The following is a 19,200-nucleotide window of genomic DNA, read 5'->3' on the forward strand; positions in this document are numbered from 1 at the left end:
CCGCCTCACAAAACCACACGCTTTTATTTTACTCTTTTGATGAGCTCACATGAGGAGGGGCTATGGGTGGATGATCAAGCAAGAAGATTGGAAAAACATGTCTCACAACAGCGGCTGCTCAAGCAAGATTGGAAAAACATGTCTCATGACAAATGACAATTTCATCAGATTCGCTAATGTTTCTCTCATTTTCATTAATTTTATTTTATTTTTATTTTTATTTTTGCTATACCTATGGCATGTGGAAGTTCCCCGGCCAGAGACCAAACCCATGGCACAGCAGTGACAAAGTCAGATTGTTAACTTGCTGCCCTCAAGAGAACTCCTTCATTCACTTTATTGATTTATTGATTTATTTATCCCCCCCCGCCCCCGGCATATGGAGCTCCCAGACCAGGGATCAGATCCAAGTCGCAGCTGTGAATAAGCCACAACTGTGGCAACCACCAGATTCTTACCCACTGTGCCGGTCTGGGGATCAAACCTGCATCCCAGCACTCTTAAGACACTGCCGATCCCATTACACCACAGCAGGAGCTCCCCTCTTTCACTTTAAAACACAATCTTTTTTTTTTTTTAATTTCTTTTTAGGGCCACACAAAAGGCATATGGAGGTTACCCAGCTAGGGGTTGAATCAAAGCTGCAGCCACCGACCTACACCACAGCCACAGCAACTCGGGATCTGAGCGGTGTCTTCGACCTACAGCACAGCTCACAGCCACGCTGGATCCTTAACCCATGGAGTGAGACCAGGGATCGAACCTGCATCCTCATGGACACCAATCAGATTCATTTCCACTGAGCCACAACGGGAACTCCTAAAACACAGTCTTGACTACTAGATTACTTTATGGAAGGACTGCTCCTGTTTTTGGGGTGCGATAATGGTATCATGGTTGTAGGAGAGGGTGGCCTCATTCTTAGAGGATTCGTGCTGAGGTGTTTGGGGCCGAGACTCAGGATGGCTCGGCAAATATTCACATATGTGCGGGCGGGTGTGGGTGTTCAGGGAGAGACAGGAAATAGCATGAAACGCTAACAAGTGCTGCTCTTATGGAGAGGCTGCAGGGAGCATGTACCAGTCTCGCCTCTGCCTCCATTTCCATCCCTTCACAACATGTATTGGAGGGACCAAAACTTCAGCTGAGGAGTTCCCGTCGTGGCGCAGTGGTTAACGAATCCGACTAGGAACCATGAGGTTGCGGGTTCAATCTCTGGCCTTGCTCAGTGTGTTGGTTAAGGATCTGGCGTTGCCGGGAGCTGTGGTGTAGGTTGCAGAAGTGGCTCGGATCCCGTGTTGCTGTGGCTGTGGTGTAGGCCGGTGGCTATAGCTCTGATTAGACCCCTAGCCTGGGAACCTCCATATGCTGTGGAAGCAGCCCAAGAAATGGCAAAAAGACAAAAACAAAACAAAACAAAACAAACAAAAAAAAAAACTTCAGCCAAAACCCAGTTCGAAGTTCATGAGGGAGGCAAAGGTCTAGCTTCTCCTGAGGACGCTACCCACTCATCTCTCCCCAGCTGGCTGGCACTTCCTGTCCCTTCTCCATCCTTTTCTGGTGGGGGCGGGGTGGGGGGGCTGATAGAGGTTAGCCTAGCCCTGTGTCTTCTTGGGGAGTTTTTCATTTTCTTTTTTCTTTTTAGGGCCACACCCACGACATATGGAGGTTCCCAGGCTAGGGGTCGAGTCAGAGCTACAGCTGCCGGCCTACACCACTGCCACAGCAACGCAGGATCTGAGCTTTGGCTGTGACCTACACCACAACTGATGGCAACACTGGACCCTTAACCCACTGAGCAAGGCCAGGGATTAAACGCGCATCCTCATGGATACTAGTCAGGTTCATTTCTGCTGCACCACAACGGGAACTTGGAGTTTCTCTTTTTTTTTGGTAAGTGGCTGATTCCAACCATGGTGACCTTGAACTTAGGCTGTGGGGAATTTGGCTGCTTTTGTCCCCAACTCCATGTCTAGCATCAATTCTGGAGATCCTGGGAAAAAATCCATTTTAACATCCCCTTCCACAAACCTGAGGGACAGAGACTCCAACTGGCCCTGAGCAGCTGATGGCTGTGATTCTTACCAAGGGGCAGTGCCTGGGGCCCTCTGGAAATGTATGGAATATTTAGTGATTGTCAGTGACTTGGGAAAGGGATGCTACAAGCAGCGTTCTGGAATTTTTTTACATCAGGACCCTCTTACATGCTTGAAAATATTGAGGACCCCAAAGAGCTTTTATTTGTGTGGGTTATAACTACTATAGTAGAGCTTAAAACTGACACTTTGGGAGTTCCTGTCGTGGCTCAGTGGGTTAACAAATCCGACTAGGACCGATGAGGTTTCGGGTTCAATCCCTGGCCTTGCTCAGTGGGTTAAGGATCCAGCGTGGCTGTGAGCTGTGGTGTAGGTTGCAGACGCGGCTTGGATCCCGCGTTGCTGTGGCTGTGGCATAGGCCGGCGGCTACAGCTCCGATTAGACCCCTAGCCTGGGAACATCCATATGGCATTGGGAAGCGGCCCTAGAAAAGGCGAAAAGGCAAAAAGACAAAAAAAAAAAAAAAAACAACAACAACAACAACAAAAACCGACTCTGTGGACTCGATTCTTTTTTTTTTCCCCACACCCATGGCATGTGGAAGTTCTGGGGCCAGGGGTCAAACCTGTGCCACAGCAGCAACCTGAGCCACTGTAATGACATCTGCCAAATCCTAAACCTACTCTTCCACACAGAAACTCCAAAAGTGATACTTTGAATATGTAAGAATCCAGAAGCACATTAGCTGGCAGAGCATTGACATCATCACATGTCACAAAGCCTCTAGAAAACTCCATCTCGGAAGTTCCTGTTGTGGCTCAGCAGTAACAAGCCCCACTAATATCCATGTAAGTCGCAGACACAGCTCAGATCTGGCATTGGTGAGGCTGTGGTGCAGGCCAGCAGCTGCAGCTCTGATTCAACTGGTGTGGCCCTTAAAAAAAAAAAAAAAATTCTAGGAGTTCCCACTGTGGTGCAACAGAATCAGTGGTGTTTCTGCAGCACCAGGACACAGGTTCAATCCCCAGCCCAGCACAGGGGGTTAAAGGATCTGGCATTGCCGAAGCTGTGGCTCAGCTCTGAGCCCTGACCCAGGAACTCCATGTGCCACAGGGCAGCCAGAAAAAGAAAAAAGAAAAAAAAAAAAGTACAAGGGATATCCACATACTCTTTTTTTTTTTTTTCTTTCTTTTTTTGGTCTTTTTAGAGCTGCACCCGCGGCATATGGAGTTTCCCAGGCTAGGGGTAGAATCGTATCTACAGCTGCCAGCCTATACCACAGCCACAGCAACGCCAGATCCAAGCCAAGTCTGCAAACTACACCACAGCTCACGGCAACACAGGATCCTTAACCCACTGAGTGAGGCCAGGGATCAAACCCACAACCTCATGGTTTCTAGTCGGATGTGTGAACCACTGAGCCACCACGGAGCTCCTCAATCTTCCATATCTTGATTTTATCTCCTAATCACTGCCTGATGCCTGCTCTCTCCCCTCCCCATTGTTCCTGCTCTGGATTAAGTCATCACCACCTCTCAACCCAAGTCCCCACCTCCTTGCTGGCCAACCCATAATCCGTCCAATTCGCCTGTGGCAGTCAGTGAACCTTTACACCATGTAAATCAGATCATGTTACCCCCCTGCTGCAAATCTCCAGTGGGCTTCCTGTCCTTCTCAGACCAGAAGGCAAACTCTCATCATGGCTTCCACCGGCCTATTGATCCAGCCCCCTGTATTCTCTGACTTCATCTCCAACTGTCCTCAGGACCCTCCAGCTCTCCAACCTGCAGCTTGTGCCCACCTCAAGGCCTTTGCCTTGGCTGTTCCCCTCCAGGAACACTGTTCCCTCAAATACAGACTTGGCTCCTTCACTTCAGTCAGGTCTCTGATCAAATGCTTTCTTCTCAGAGAGGTGTTCCCTGACCACTTTGTTTAAAATTGAACTCCATAGGAGTTTCTGTCGTGGCGCAGTGGTTAACGAATCCGACTAGGAACCATGAGGTTGCGGGTTCGCTCCCTGGCCTCGCTCAGTGGGTTAAGGATCCGGCGTTGCCGTGAGCTGAGGTCGCAGATGCGGCTCGGATCCCGAGTTGCTGTGGCTCCTGTGTAGGCCAGCGGCTACAGCTCCGATTAGACCCCTAGCCTGGGAACCTCCATATGCTGTGGGTGCGGCCCCAGAAAAGGCAAAAAGACCAAAAAAAAAAAAAAAAAACTGAATTCCATCACGGAGTTCTCGTTGTTGCTCAGCGGTGAATGAATCTGACTAGCATCTGTGAGGACTAGCATCAACCCCTGACCTCACTCAATGGGTTAAGGATCCGGCTTTGCCATGATCTGTGGCTGTGGTGTAGGCTGGCAGCTGAAACTCTGATTTGACCCCTAGCCTGGGAACCTCCATGTACTGTGGGTATGACCCTAAAAGGCAAAAAAAATAAAATAAAATTGAACCCCATCTCTTGCTACCTCCTCCTCTGGTTTATTTTCTTCATAATACTTTCACCACCAGCCATTATATCACATATATACATTATTTCTTTATTTATTTACTGCAGCATGCAGAAGTCTCTGGGCAAGGGAGCCAAGCTGCTGCAGTGACAATGCAAGATCCTTAACTCACCGTGCCACCAGGGAACTCCTATTTCCTTTTTTTTAAATCCTTTCATTAGAATATCAATTCCAGCAAAGGGAGCTATTTCTCCCCCCCCCCCAGTGCTATATAACCCTCGGGCCTAGCATAATAGCTGGCACTGGTGTTCAGTACACATTTTTGAACGAAGAAATGAGTGAGCAGGGAGTTCCCATTGTGGCTCAGCAGTAATGAACACGACTAGTATCCACGAGGACGCGGGTTCGATCCCTGGCCTTGCTCAATGGGTTAAAGATCCAGTGTTGCTGTGAGCTGTAGTGTAGGTCGCAGACAGCGGCTTGAATCTGGTGTTTTGCATTCTATTTTATTTTATTCTATTCTATTTTATTTTTTTAAGGGCTGCACGAGTGGCATGTGGAGGTTGCCAGGCTAAGGATCAAATCAGAACTACAGCTGCCAGCCTACATACACCACAGCCACAGCAACGTGGGGTCTGAGGCGCATCTGTGACCCTACACCATGGCTCACAGCAATGCCAGATCCTTAACCTACTGAGCGAGGCCAGGGATGGAACCCACAACCTCATGGTTCCCAGTCAGATTCGTTTCCACTGCGCCAAGACGGGAATTCCATGAATCTGGAGTTTTTTAAAAAGACAAGACAAAAAGAAAAATGCGTGAGCAGACGCATGTTCCTGTTGGCCATCATCCCAACAGGACCTGAGGTCCCTGAGGGCAGGGCCTGTGTATGTCATTGTGTACCCTGGGCTCTCAGTACCTGATAGAAGCAAGTAGTTCTGAAACTGCTGGTAAAATGAAGAAAAGAATGCAGCATGAGGGGAAGTAATCAGAGGTTGCCTGGGGCTGACGCTGGCAACAGGAATGAGAATTGACGGCAAGTGAGCACAAGCGATCTTTTCAGGGTGATGGAAGTGTTCTAAAATTGGATTGTGGTGATGGCTGCACTCCTGTCAAAACAATCACCCAGTATCATTACCTCACTTAAAACAGGTGAGTCTTACGATACATAGGTGACAGCTGAGGAAAACTGTTGAACAAAACAAAGCAAAATCTGTGGGAGGGAGTATATGACTGCTCCCTAGAACGTGCGCGGCAGGTCATCTGAGCCTTCCTCTGTGCTGCCCTGGGTGATGCTGGGGACAGAGCGGTGACTAAAGACAGCGCTTGTCTCTGGCTTCACAGGCCTGCTGACGGCCCAGAGGGTCAGGGCTGGGTGGAGGGGAACAGTGGCAGGTGGGCCAGGGCCGGGATGGGGGGAAGCATGGGGGACGCAGGAGATCCAGATGGAAGGGGTCAGCGAGGTCTTTCTAGAGGAGCGAGCGGCTGAGCCAGACCCTGGAGGATAACGGTGTCTATGACTGTGATGCCTTTTTTTCTTTTTCTTTTCCTTTAACACTTGTTCTACTTTAGCCTAAGCCGGGCGGGTCTCTCCTGCAGAGCCACGGTCCGGCCCTTGCGCGTTTCCCCAGGGCAGGGCCACACGGGGGTGCTGCGCTACCGCGCTCGGGAGACTCTACGAGGATCCGCTGGGCCTTGCAGGAGCCGGAGATGAGAGCGGCTCATCGAGGACGGAGGGTTGTTTGTCTGCGGAACAGTTGCGAAGAGACGGCGGCCACAGGGGCGGCGGGCGGCGGAAGCAGCGGGGGCCAGGGCGCCGCGGGCGTCTGCCCTTGACCGTGGCGCCCGGCTGCCGTGGCGCAGGGCGGGGTTTTCAAAAGAGCCGCGGAGGGGGGCGGGGCGCTAGGCGGGGTCTCGCGCGGAATGTTCCTACGTAGCCGTCGCCGCCGGGCGGGGCTTCAGGAGCGAAGGCGCTTGGGAGGCGGGGTTTCCCAAAGCGCTCAGGGAAGGGGGCGTCGAGTCAGCCTGGGCTGGACGTCCCCGCAAACCTGGCTTCGAGGGGGAGAGAGTGGGGGCGCTGCCTCACGCAGCTCCCGGTGGGACGCGGTCCCCGGGTAAGCGGGGGCGTTAACTCCGCGGCCCTGGGTCTATTCTGAGAGAGGCGACGCTTGAAGGACGTGGAAGGTGGGAGGTTAACCCCGGAGCCGTAGTCTCTAGGGGGAGAAAATCGCCGTGAAGAACGAAAGTCTCCATTGGGCGTGGGAGGGAAGATGGGGAAACAGCTAAGAGGAGCCCGTGGGAGGTCTTGAGGAGATAACGGGTTAGTGGAGCTCCGCGGGCCCAAAATATCTGCTTCTGCAGGAACTGGGGGAGGTGAAGGTCGGTCTGGGAAAGCCCGCTCTCAGCACAGCGAGGGATGGTTTTGTGTGAAGATCAGCCTCGCGCACGGAAGAGGGTCTTGACTCTGTCCCTGATTTTCTCTGTGCTGCGTGGCCTCAGTTTCCCCGTTAGTCCCATCGTTTGCATCATCTTCAAGTCGATCCCTGGCCTCGCTCAGTGGGTTAAAGATCCACTGTTTCCCTGAATTGTGGTGTAGCTCAGATCTGGCGTGGCTGTCGCCTAGGCTGGCAGCTGCAGCTGGGATTGGACCCCTGGCCTGGGAACTTCCATATGCTGCAGGTGCAGTCCTTACAAAAAAAAAAAAAAAAAAATGCAAAAAAAGAAAATGTTATTACTGAACTTATTAGCAGCAGATTATAATTTAAAAAAATTCCTTGGTTCAGAATCTGTAATAGAAACGGGGTGATTAATTTGGGGTACCCATCAACACCCACTTTTCTAGTGCTGGGTCAGCATTACCCACTTCCATGCTCTTACTCAGGTTAATATGCAGGGAGACACTTTTTACTCCCTCTGGTTTTAGGAGAGGACTTGGAGGAAAAGCTCCATCTCCAACCCTCCTGCCTGGACACACACCCTGCTTTCTCGAGGGGCACCGTTATATTCTTCCTTTATTGGCTGTCCTTGTATAATACAAATCTGCAAGTTTAGATACAAAAAAATCTGGAAATAAAAGATAGAAAAGTACCCGCCAGGCACCCCTTTCTTCTTCCCGGACGCCTCCCCAGCGGGTACCCATGTGAGGTAACGGAGCATCTTCTTCCCCTTCCCCCTACCCCGCCTCCTGGGCCCCCAACTTGACCCCCACCCCCATGAGACCTTGGCCCAAAGATGACGTGGGCCTTCAAGGGGAGGGGAGAGGTGAGCACAGCATTGGCAGTGAACGCAGCAGGTGGGCAGAAGGAAGCCCTTTGCTTGTGCTGTGTATGGGGGGCAGGGGGATGACCAGACTCAGGGCGGGCACTCATCTGGGGCCCAGGAGAGCCTCCAGGTGGGCATCCCTTCTCCATCCCACCCAACCCTGGAAGGGAGAAGGTCAACAACAGAAACTGGGAAACGTAGCTTGAACCGAGGGCGCTCCGTAGGATTGTGGCCGTCCCCTGGTGTTTGGGGTTGCGGGGGAGGGGATGATGCCAGCCTAAGTCTGGCAGAGGAATGGATCTCTTAGGCAGGCTGGCTCCGTCCCTGAATTCCATCCTGTCGCAACCTGGGCATCACAAAGTCGGTTCTGTAGTGGTTGTGGGAGGCGGTCCAGAGAAGGTGTTAGAGGGGGCATGGGGGAGGGGGGGAGGCTCAGCCCTAGGGAGCAGGACTAGGGGAGAGGTTGGGCCTCCACTCCCAGGCGTGGGGCCCCTAGAGATGATGGGGTGGGCAGGGTGGCTCGGGCTACAGTTCGATCTCAAAGGTCTTCTGCAGGTCGCCTGAGAAGGGGTTGGGAGGCTTCTCTACAGCGGGTTTGCCTTCTAATGCTGCCCACTGGGCCTCAAAGGGGTCCAGCTCAGGGGCCGGGGCGGGTGCTGGCTCTGGGGGCCAGGGTGCCCCACTGGGTCGGGGACGGGCCTGGCTCCCGGGGACACTGGGTGTGGCTGGGGGTGGGAAGGCCCCGGCTTTTCCGAGCAGGGTGGCGGGTTGGGGCTGGAGCTGGGCGGCTGAACAGAAGGCATTGGCCACCATCTGTGATGGTGTGATGCCCACCACGGGCACTCGAGGCATGGGTGGATAGCCCAAGCCTGGATAGGCGGGCACAAAAGGGGGCTGCATGTGTGGGGGTGGCAGGAACACGGCCACCTGGGCAGGTGCAGCGTCGAAGGGCCCCATGGGGGCGGGGAAGGGCTGCAGGCCAGGGGGCACGGCGGGCACTGAGGCCACCTGCTGCTGCTGCTGCTGCTGCTGCTGCTGCTGCTGCTGCTGCGCTTTTGCCACCTGGGATACCTCCTCCAGCCACCTCTCGGCCTCCGAAGGGGTCCGCTTGTGCCCAGGCTGGAAGGCAGCTGCAGGGGGCGCAGAGGGCTCACCCCAGGCAGAAGTCCCTGGAGAGAGGAGAGCGGCAGTTAGGGGGCGTGGGCCGCAGCAGAGAGAACCCCAGGCTGGGGCTCTGACTCTGGCCCAGGCTGCCTGCCTTGCATTCAGCTCTGCTCCTCATTCGCTGTGCGGACTTTGGGCAGATGGTTTGAGCATCCTAGACCACGTGAGGTCCTGCAGAGCTAAGAAAATACAGTTCTCGGAGTTCCCGTCGTGGCACAGCAGAAACGAATCTGACTTGGAACCATGAGGTTTCAGGTTCAATCCCTGGCCTTGCTCAGTGGGTTAAGGATCCGGTGTTGCCATGAGCTGTGGTGTAGGTCGCAGACTCGGCTCAGATCCTGCCTTGCTGTGGCTGTGGTGTAGGCCAGCAGCTATAACTCTGATTGGACCCCCAGCCTGGGAACTCCCATATGCCAAGGGTGTGACCCTTAAACGACACACAAAAAAAAGACTCTAAGGTCCTAAGATGGAAAAGCATAGGAAAGGCTGACAACCACCCAGGCCAGCTTCCCTTCTGACTGATGAGGGCCAAACCTGTAATTAACTTTTTTTTTTTTTCCTTTTCGGGGCCACACCTGCAGCATATGGAAGTTCCCAGGCTAGGGGTCCAATCCGAGCTACATCTTCGACCTGTTACTCTCGGCAATGCCAGATCCTTAACCCTGTGAGCAAGGCCAGGGATCTAACCCACATCCTCTTGGATACTAGTCGGATTCTTAACCTGCTGAGCCACAACGGAAATTCCTATAATTAAATATTTTTAATATCACCCTTGGTTCTCATATTTTGACAATGTACTGTTTTTTGTTTTGGCTGCACCCACAGCATACGGAGGTTTCCGGGCCAGGGGTTGAACTCTTGCCATAGCAGTGACCCAAGCCATAGCAGTGACAACACCACATCCTCAACCACTTGGCCACCAGGGAACTCCCATAATGCATTGTTTTAGGAGGCTCGAATTCTAAGATTGCACACATCTTTTTCAGAGTATGCTATTTTTGTTTTGTTTTGTTTTGGTTTGGTTTTTGGTTTTTGGTTTTTGGTTTTTGTCTTGGCTGTGCCTGCATCATGTGGAAGTTCCTGGGCCAAAGATCTAATCTGTGCCATAGCAGTGACCCAAGCTGCTGCAGTGACAATGCTGGATCCTTAACCTGCTGCACCACAAGAGAATTCCAAGAGTGTACTCTTCTAATATAGTGGGTAAGTTCCAACAGCTTTAAATGTGTTTCTGAAGATCCTAGAGTTCTAAATTTACATAGTTTGCAATTCCAAGGTGCTTCTACACTTCTAGTTTAAGATCTTGGCTCCCCCGCCCCAAAAAAAAGAAATTCCTGTCGTGGCTCAGTGGCAACAAACCTAACTAGTATCCATGAAGATGCAGGTTCGATCCCTGGCCTTGCTCAGTGGGTGAAGGATCTGGCGTGGCCATGAGTTGTAGCGCAGGTCTCCGACATGGCTTGGATCCTGAGTTGCTGTGGCTGTGGTGTAGGCCAGCAGCTGCAACTCCAATTGGACCCCTAGCCTGGAACTTCCATATGCTGCAGGTGTGGCCCTAAAAAGACCAAAAAAAAAAAAAAAAAAGATCCTGGCTCTTTGGTGAGTCTGTGGCACTATTTATCGAAGAACATTCTTCTAAGGCTCTGAGATTCCAAGGTTTCCTGGCCCCAAACCTGTTTGGAGCTATAGGTCTCTTTTCTTTTCTTTCTTTTCTTTTTTTACACCCACACCCGCGGCACAGGGAAGTTCCCTGGCTAGAGTTTGAATGAGATCTGCAGCTGCAGACCTAAGTCACAGCCACAGCCACAGCAGGTCTGAGCTGCAGCTTGTGGCAACGCTGGATCTTTAACCCACTAAGGGGGCCAGGGAGTGAACTCAAATCCTCATGAACGACTGTGTTGGATTCTTAACCCTCTGAACCACAACAGGAACTCTGACTTGTATGGTTCTAAGACAGGAATGTTTAAAATTGATCCCATAGTTCTAAGGTGACCAACCCCATAGTTCTAATGTTATCTCATGGTCCTAAGATGAACCCTTGGCTCTAAGAGGACCCCACGGTTCTAAGATGATCCATGGTCCCAAGCCTGAGGGATTCCAAGATTGTCAGGGATTCTAAGATTGCCTGAAGGAGGGGGCACGGTGCAGAAGAGGCACTGCAGGGCATCTGCCCCAGAAGAAGGGCCCCAGTTTACCTGTTGAGGCCGGCACTGGCCCTGGTGCTGGTGCTCCAGCGCTGGCGAAAGAAGAGCTGATCTGTGTGCACAGGGCATTGATGCTGTCGCTGTCACTGGCACCAGGAGGCTCCATCTCAGGCACTAGGAGGAAGTCAAGGAAGGGCAGAGATTAGCAAACAGAGCCAGGTTCTGCTTTTGACCCCATCTCCACAGGTGGCCCTCACAGCGTGTGAGGGTTGATGGGTCCACTCTGCAGTAACTAAGTGGCCATGGCTACAAAAATGGTAACTGTGAATACGTGTTTTTTTTTTTTTTTTCATCTTTTTGTCTTTCCTAAGGCCACTCCCTGGGCATATGGAGGTTCCCAGGCTAGGGGTCTAATCGGAGCTACAGCTGCCAGCCTACACCACAGCCACAGCAACGCGGGATCCGAGCCGCGTCTGCAACCTACACCACAGCTCACGGCAACGCCGGATCCTTAACCCACTGAGCAAGGCCAGGGACCGAACCTGAAACCGCATGGTTCCTAGTCGGATTTGTTATGCGTGAGTTATTCTAAACGAGTGTGCAGCTTCTGAGGCGGTGGCATCCGCGTGTGACTGAAATCCAGGTGTGGCGTCCTGATCATGATTCCCCAGGGTGAGCCAATCCGCCTGCACGATGGATGGAATTGGGCAGGAATCAGCACACCTGACTTGCAAGTCTTTGTGAACCTGGAGTGTGCTTTATAAGTGTGTGTAAAGCTGCGTGTGTGATCTGCCTGGAACATCTGGATATGTGCTTTCTAAGTGTGTGTAATGGTAACACCTGGTTCTGCAACTTCCAAGTGTGTGTGATTTTTGAGTGTCCCTAACCTAAGGATGTGACTACAGCACCATATCTTTTTTCTTTTTTTCTTTTTTGGAGTTCCTGGGCCAGGGATCAGATCTGAGCCGTAGTTGCAATCTAAGCTGCAGCTGTAGCTACGCCAGATCCTTAACCCACTGTGCCAGGACTGGGATCCAACCTGTGTCCTAGCGCTCCCAAGATGCTGCTAATCCCGTTGTGCCACAGTGGGAATTCTACGTGTGTGACTTCTAAGTGCATGTGACACCTGCAGTGGAGTTGGACATCTGTGTGAGTCCATGAAATTTCTTTTCTTTTTTTTTTTTCCTGCACCCAGGACATGTGGAAGTTCCTGGGCTAGGGATCAAACCTGAGCTGCAGTAGCAACCTAAGCTGCTGCAGTGACAATGCCAGATCCTTAGCCCAATGAACCACAAGGGAACTCCTTAGCCCAATGCACCACAAGGGAACTCCTTAGCCCAATGCTTAGCCCAATGCACCACAAGGGAAATCCTTAGCCCAGTGCACCACAAGGGAACTCCCACAGCAGCTTGATGTGGGATCTCAGTTCCCAGCCCAGGTATTGAACCTGGGCCACAGCAGTGAAAGTGCTGAATCCTAACCATCAGACCACCAGGGAACTCCCAGATCTGTGAAATTTCTGTGTGGCAAGTCACATCCAGGCCAATGTGTAACTGGTACATGAGGCTTCCAAATAAAGCCTGGGGTGCCTGCCATCTCTCGGGGAGCAGGTGTGACAGCCCTGGGGGTGTGCTTAATGGCAGGTTGCTTAATGAGGACAGCCAATCTGAGGGTGTGTGCAGAACATGGGATGCTGCAGGACATGGAGTGAGTGTGCGTCATTCTCGACGAGCATTGGCATCTGCTCAGCAGTCACCTCTTGGGTAACCCAGCCTCCTGGTTACAGATCAACACCTCCCACACCAATCCCCAGGGCCATAAGGGGTAGGTGTCTTGGATTTGGCACATGGAAGCAGGAGAGAGGGCCAGACCCACATGACTTCAACTGACAGCTGGGAGGAAGGACAGTCCTCCTGCCTGTCCCCCTCAGGCAAAACATGCCACCTCTCTCTTCTCCCTTTCCTATGGCAGATGCTTTTAAATCATGACATATGCCATCTCTCTTCTTTTCTTGGCCCACGGCAGACATTACTAATCAAACATAATGCTTTTTTTCCCATTCAACTCTTTTCTCACTTTACCCCTCACCTGGCCAGATGTCTGGCTCTACTGGCCAAATGCTAGATGAAAGGACTGGTCTTTGAATTCCATCTTCCCTCCAAGCAAAACTGGACATTTATACTGTCTCTCTCCTACCACCAGCATGGCAGACATTGCTAATCAGTAATGATGCATCACCTCTTGCCTCCTCACTATCCCTGAATGATGATGGGTGCTGCCTCTGTTCAGTCTTTTGTCCACAAGCAACACTGAGAATCTGTTGGATCCTGCTGAATTGCACAGGGATCTATATCTAGTCACTTACGATGGGACATGATGGAGGATAATGTGAGAAAAAAATATGTGTGTGTGTGTGTATAAATGACTGGGTCACTTTGCTGTACAGCAGACATTGACAGAACATTGTAAATCAACTATAATAGAAAAAATAAAAACCTTAAAAAAAAGGAGTTCCTGTTGTGGCACAGTGGAAATGAATCCAACTAGGAACCATGAGGTTGTGGGTTCGATCCCTGGCCTCGCTTAGGGGGTTAAGGATCCGGCATTGCCGTGAGCTATGGTGTAGGTTACAGACATGGATGGCTCGGATCTGGTGTTGCTGTGGCTGCGGTGTAGACCAGCAGCTGTAGCTCCAATTAGACCCCTAGCCTGGGAACCTCCATATGCCGCAAGTGCGGCCCTAAAAAGACCAAAAAAAAAAAAAAAAAAAAAAAACTTAAAAAAAGAATCTATTGAGTTCCCTGGTGATCCAGCATTGTCACTGCTTCTGGGACTCAGCTATAACACCCCCACTCTCTCCTTTCGCTTATTCACTGAAAAGTTTGCTAATTAATCATGTGGCATGCCACTTTCGCTCCTTTTTTCTGGCTCATGACGGACGCCATAAGGAGCTCATGTGTACCATCACTCTCTTCTCCCTGTCCTAGACAGGTTGTTAATCTATCATAATTCTTCCTTGCACTGAACCTGTATCCTTCACCTGGCCAGATCTCATGGCTGTGCTGGCCAAAGGCATGGAGGGAGCCTGTGGTGCCTCAGTCTCCTCCTGAGCAAAAACATGGCATCTAGGCAGCTTCTCACCTCTCCCTGGCCTGTGGAAGTTTTGCTAATCAATCGTGATGTATGCCATCTCTCTCAGTTCCCAACTACAGCCAACAGTACTGTCATGACTTGTACCACCTTTCTACCATTTCTTGCCTGGAGCAGACATTACTAACTGATCACAACTTAGACTTCCTCCCTCCTCTTCCAGGCTGGGGGCAGACACTGCTAATTGATCATGATGTGTTCTACCTCTCCTTTGCCCATGGCAGACAATGCTCATCAAACATGGTATGTACCACCTCTTTTTTTTTTTTTTTTTCTTTTCACATGGCTACACCTGCAGCATATGGAAGTGCCCATGCTAAGGGCTGAATCAGAGCTGCAGCTGCTGGCCTACACCACAGCAATGCGGGATCCGAGCCACATCTACAACCTATACCACAGCTCACAGCAACACTTACAGCAGTGCTGGATCCTTAACCCACTGAGCAAGGCTAGGGATTTAACCTGAGTCCTCATGGATACTAGTCAAATTTGTTACCTCTGAACCACGACAGGTGGTTTTTTTGTTTGTTTTGCTTTTTAGGGCCACACCCAACGCATATGAAGGTTCCCAGGCTAGGGGTTGTATTGGAGCTACAGCTGCTGGTCTATGGCACAGCTACAGCAACACAAGATCCAAGCCTCATCTTCAACTTACACCATAGCTCACAGAAACGCTGGATCCTTAACCCACCGAGCAAAGCCAGGGATCGAACCCACAACCTCATGGTTCCTAGTCGGATTCGTTTCCACTGCACCACAACGGGAACTCCTCCCCCACCTCTTCTTTACCTCTCTTAAAAGAGATTCATCCCAATGTTCCCTCCCACTGAGTCCCAGGCTCACCTGTGCCCTTCACCTGGAAGTCAGTACGGCGCTGCAGCGTGGATGGCAGCTCATTCAGCCGGAGGCTCAGCTGTCGTTTGAAAGGCGAGTTCTTCTGGCTGAGTGCCGGGAACCCACGGAAGGAGCCCTGGCGAACCAGCTGCTCCAGGGGAGCGTGGCGCCGGGGGATGGCGGCTGCAGTGGTACCTGCGGCCACTGGGGTGCCTGCCTCACCCTTCTCGCCAGGGGATGTGGTGGCCGGTGTTGGGGACACGTGCCCAGGCTGGGCAGGGCCAGGAGCCACAGTTGGGGCAGCTGCTGCCTCTGCTGGAAACAAGGCGGGGACAGCTGGTTAGGTACCTCACTTTGGCATTGGAGGCCCCAGACCTCTTAACTCTTTTCCTTACCCATTGTGCCCTGCCCTCAAGGCAAGCTGGCCAGAGCCCTGAAGTGTCCCTCATCCCCACCCAAGCCAGGACCGCCTTCCCACAAGGCCTTTGGGGAGTCGTCACCCAACCTGACCCTCTGTGTGTCTCAAGCTTTCTGTCCCCATCCATCTTCTTGTGCTGATTTTGCTGTTGTTCCCTCCGAAACCTTCTGTCTCCCTTTCTTTTTGCTGGCTTTTTAACTTTTCGGCCAAACCCATGGCATACAGAAATTCCCAGGCCGGGGATCAAACCCACCACACTACAGCGGTGACATCGTCAGATCCTTATCTGCAAGGTCACCAGGGAATTCCGGATCCTTTGCTGATTAATTTAAGAAACACTTCTTTGGTGCAGGGCCAGTGTATCAGGCATCGTTCCAACTCTGTCAACACTCACAACCCCATGAGGTCGAGACCACCGCTATGCCCATTTTACAGATGTGGACCCTGAGGCCCAGCAGGTAGGTGCCTTGCCTGAGCCACACTGCCAGGAAGGGGCAGGCCAACGCCAGAGTCTGCACAACGACTGCGCTCTCCTGTCTCCGGCCTGGTCCCTGCACATCGTGCCGCCTTCCACGGTCATTCCACCCGCTCTGCTCACTGTCTCTGACCCCCACTAGTCCTCCCACCTCAGGAACCCCTCCTTTCCTCCAGTTGCTGCCCAGTGTTCTAGACTCAGCTTGGCACGTTTCTCCTCTGAGGAGTTTTCCAGATTGTTTCGGCCCCGGAGCCTGGGCTCCCCCCCCCCCGGGGCAGTCCTCTGTCCTCTTCGGGTACTTGGTCTCCCCACTTATCACAAGAAGTGTGCTTCTTCTTCTTTTTGTCTTTTTAGGACCGCACCCACAGCACATGGAGGTTCCCAGGCTAGGGATCGAATCAGAGCTGCAGCTGCCGGCCTACACCACAGCCACAGCAGTGCAGGATCCAAGCCGTGCCTGCGACCTACACCACAGCTCACAGCAACATCGGATCCTTAACCCACTGAGCAAGGCCAGAGATCAAACCCAGGTCCTCATGGATGCCAATAGGGTTCTTTGCCACTGAGCCACAACAGGGACTCCATGAGGTGGGCTTTTCAATGGCAGGGCCTCCCCACCCCTGCCAATACTCAAAACACTGCCATCCTCCAAGGAGCCGCAGTTAAACTTGAGCCCCAAGAGGACAGGGAGGTTGCTCAGCGCTTCTCGCATCTTCCACAAGGGGGCGCGACGAGACTCTGCCCCAGGCCAGGCAGGGCGGAGTAGGGGAGCGGGAGGGGGGTCACCCAGTGGAAACAGCCCTGGACAGGCTGGAACCCGGAAGCCACCTCTGTCCCCACCAGCTGGGGCGTCAGGAAGTCCCCTCCCCTGTCTGGGCTCCTGTTTCCCCAACTAAACCTGGAATAAACAGGCCTCCTCAGAGGACCAGTTGAGTCAGTGAATGTTGGATGCTCAGGAATTCGACAAAAGTTTGAGAAACAACTTGGTGGAAAGCTCCTAACTCCTAAACTGGAGAAAGCTCTTTCTGAAAGTGCGGGGCCTCGAGACCAGGAGTCAGTGCGCGAAGGGCAAAACGCTGATGTGTTCGGTAAATCGCGCTGCACTCTGTAAACTCGTTTTGTTGAGCAAGCTCTAAAGTGCTTTCTAAAATGCAAAGCAGGAGTTCCCATCGTGGTGCAGTGGAAACGGATCCAACTGGGAATCATGAGGTGGCAGGTTCGATCCCTAGCCTCGCTCAGGGATCCAGCGTTGCCCTGAGCTGTGGTGTATGTAGGTCGCAGATGTGGCTCGGATCCCGCATCACTGTGGCTGTGGTGTAGGCCGGTGGCTACAGCTTGGATTGGACCCCTAGCCTGGAAACCTCCATATGCCACAGGTGTGGCCCTGAAAAGACAAAAAATAAAATAAAAATACGAATAAAAAATGCAAAGTACCTGGAAATATAATATCCTCTGGAAACAGCAAAATCTTTTGCAAACTCTAAAGCATTTGATGTACTCTGTAAACTCTACTATCCTATACAAATAGTAAAGACTCATAATGTGACAGGATGTGTACTCTGCAGGTTCTTCTGCAAACAGTAAAACGTATCTTCGGGCCCTACGTTAACTACCCTGTGTAATCTGCTTTGTTGATGATAAAATCCTTTTTTTTCTTCTTCTTTTTTCTTTTTTGACTGCCCCAAGGAATATGGAGTTCCTGGGCTGGGGATCAGAAGCTCCTGCAGTCCTGACCTATGCCACTGTGGCAACGCTGGATCTTTAACCCACTGTGCTGGGCTGGGGATCGAACCTTCGTGCTAGCGCTCCAGAGACACCACCAATCCTGACGCACTGGAAGGGGAACTCCATGATAAAATTCTTTACAATTTGGAGTTCCCGTTGTGATGCAGTGGAAACGAATCCGACTAGGAGCCATGAGGTTGCAGGTTCGACCCCTGGCCTCCCTCAGTGGGTTAACGATACAGCATTGCCGTGAGCTGTGGTGTAGGTCGCAGACTTGGTTCAGATCCCAAGTGGCTGTGGCTGTGGCACAGGCCAGCAGATGTAGCTCCAATTGAACCCTTAGACTGGGAACTTCCATATGCCTCAGGAATGGCCCTATTAAAAAAAAATTATTTACAAATTCTAATAGATGATATAAATAGCAATTTAAAAAAAAACTGGGGAGGGACCACACCCTCAGCTTGCAGAAGTTTCTGGGTCTTGAACGGAACCAGCACCACAGCAGTGACCTGAGCCACTGCAGTGACAATGCTGGATCCTTAACCCGATGCACTGCAAGGAAACTACCCCCTCCCTTTTTTAAAACAGCAAAATATTTTTTCTTTTTTTTTTTTTTTTTTTTTGTCTTTTGTCTTTTTGTCTTTTGTTGTTGTTGTTGCTATTTCTTGGGCTGCTCCCGCGGCATATGGAGGGCGGCATATGGAGGTTCCCAGGCTAGGGGTTGAATCGGAGCTGTAGCCACTGGCCTACACCAGAGGCACAGCAACGCAGGATCCGAGCCGCGTCTGCAACCTACACCACAGGTCACGGCAACACCGGATCGTTAACCCACTGAGCAAGGGCAGGGACTGAACCCGCAACCTCATGGTTCCTAGTCGGATTCGTTAACCACTGCGCCACGACGGGAACTCCAAAAAAACAGCAAAATATTTTCTAAGTTGTAAGGAACTATTTAAATTTGTCAAGAGGTTTGTAAATGGTGGTGTAATTTACAAAGAAAAACATAGGTTGTAAACTCTTAATATTCTACCAAGGGATAAATATTTGTTTTCCTAACGTTTTAGTTACAAATACTTTATTTTATTTTCATCTTTTTGTCTTTTAGGCTGCACCGGTGGCATATGGAGGTTCCCAGGCAAGGGGTCGAATCAGAGCTTTAGCCACCGGCCTATGCCACAGCCACAGCCACCCGGGATCTGAGCCGTGTTTGTGACCTACACCACAGCTCACGGCAACGCCGGCGCCTTAACCCACTGAGCAAGGCCAGGGATCGAACCTTCATCCTCATGGATCCTAGTCAGATTCGTCAACTGCTGAGCCACGACGGGAACTCCATACAAATACTTTAAACTTGCAGAAAAGATGTAATCATGGAACAAGGAGTTCCCTGTCCTTTTAACCAGTGCTCTCCAGTGTTAACTTGTCACTGTTTTTGCTCTGTCTTTCCTTCCATAGTCTTTTTTCTGTATCATTTAAGAGTAAGTTGCATACAATAACCCAGACATAGAAGCAATCTAAATGTCCATTGACAGACGAATGGATAAAGAAGA

General features: G+C 51.5%; 1 protein-coding gene across 9 annotated transcripts in view; it reads right to left on the reverse strand.

Annotated features, from left to right (window-relative positions):
- Positions 1-7,475: 7,475 nt before the first annotated feature.
- Positions 7,476-19,200, reverse strand: part of NUMBL (NUMB like endocytic adaptor protein) — a 28,021-nt gene continuing 16,296 nt past the window's right edge. For 5 of the 9 annotated variants that reach the window (XM_005655856.4, XM_021094400.2, XM_084961052.1 and 2 more), the window contains exons 8-10: positions 15,042-15,347; positions 11,100-11,222; positions 7,476-8,912 (exon numbers count right to left, since the gene is read on the reverse strand). In XM_005655856.4, the coding sequence (XP_005655913.3) occupies positions 8,269-8,912; positions 11,100-11,222; positions 15,042-15,347 (1,073 nt within the window). In that variant the 3' untranslated portion in view covers positions 7,476-8,268. The remainder of the gene's footprint in view (positions 8,913-11,099; positions 11,223-15,041; positions 15,348-19,200) is intronic. The other 4 variants (XM_021094402.2, XM_021094401.2, XM_084961055.1 and 1 more) reach the window with 1 other exon arrangement.

This window comes from Sus scrofa, chromosome 6 (assembly GCF_054392235.1).
Source record: "Sus scrofa isolate SSC_HxYL_T2T_F1_AM1 chromosome 6, Sscrofa_HxYL_maternal_Yorkshire_Landrace_v2.0, whole genome shotgun sequence".
NCBI lineage: Eukaryota > Metazoa > Chordata > Mammalia > Artiodactyla > Suidae > Sus > Sus scrofa.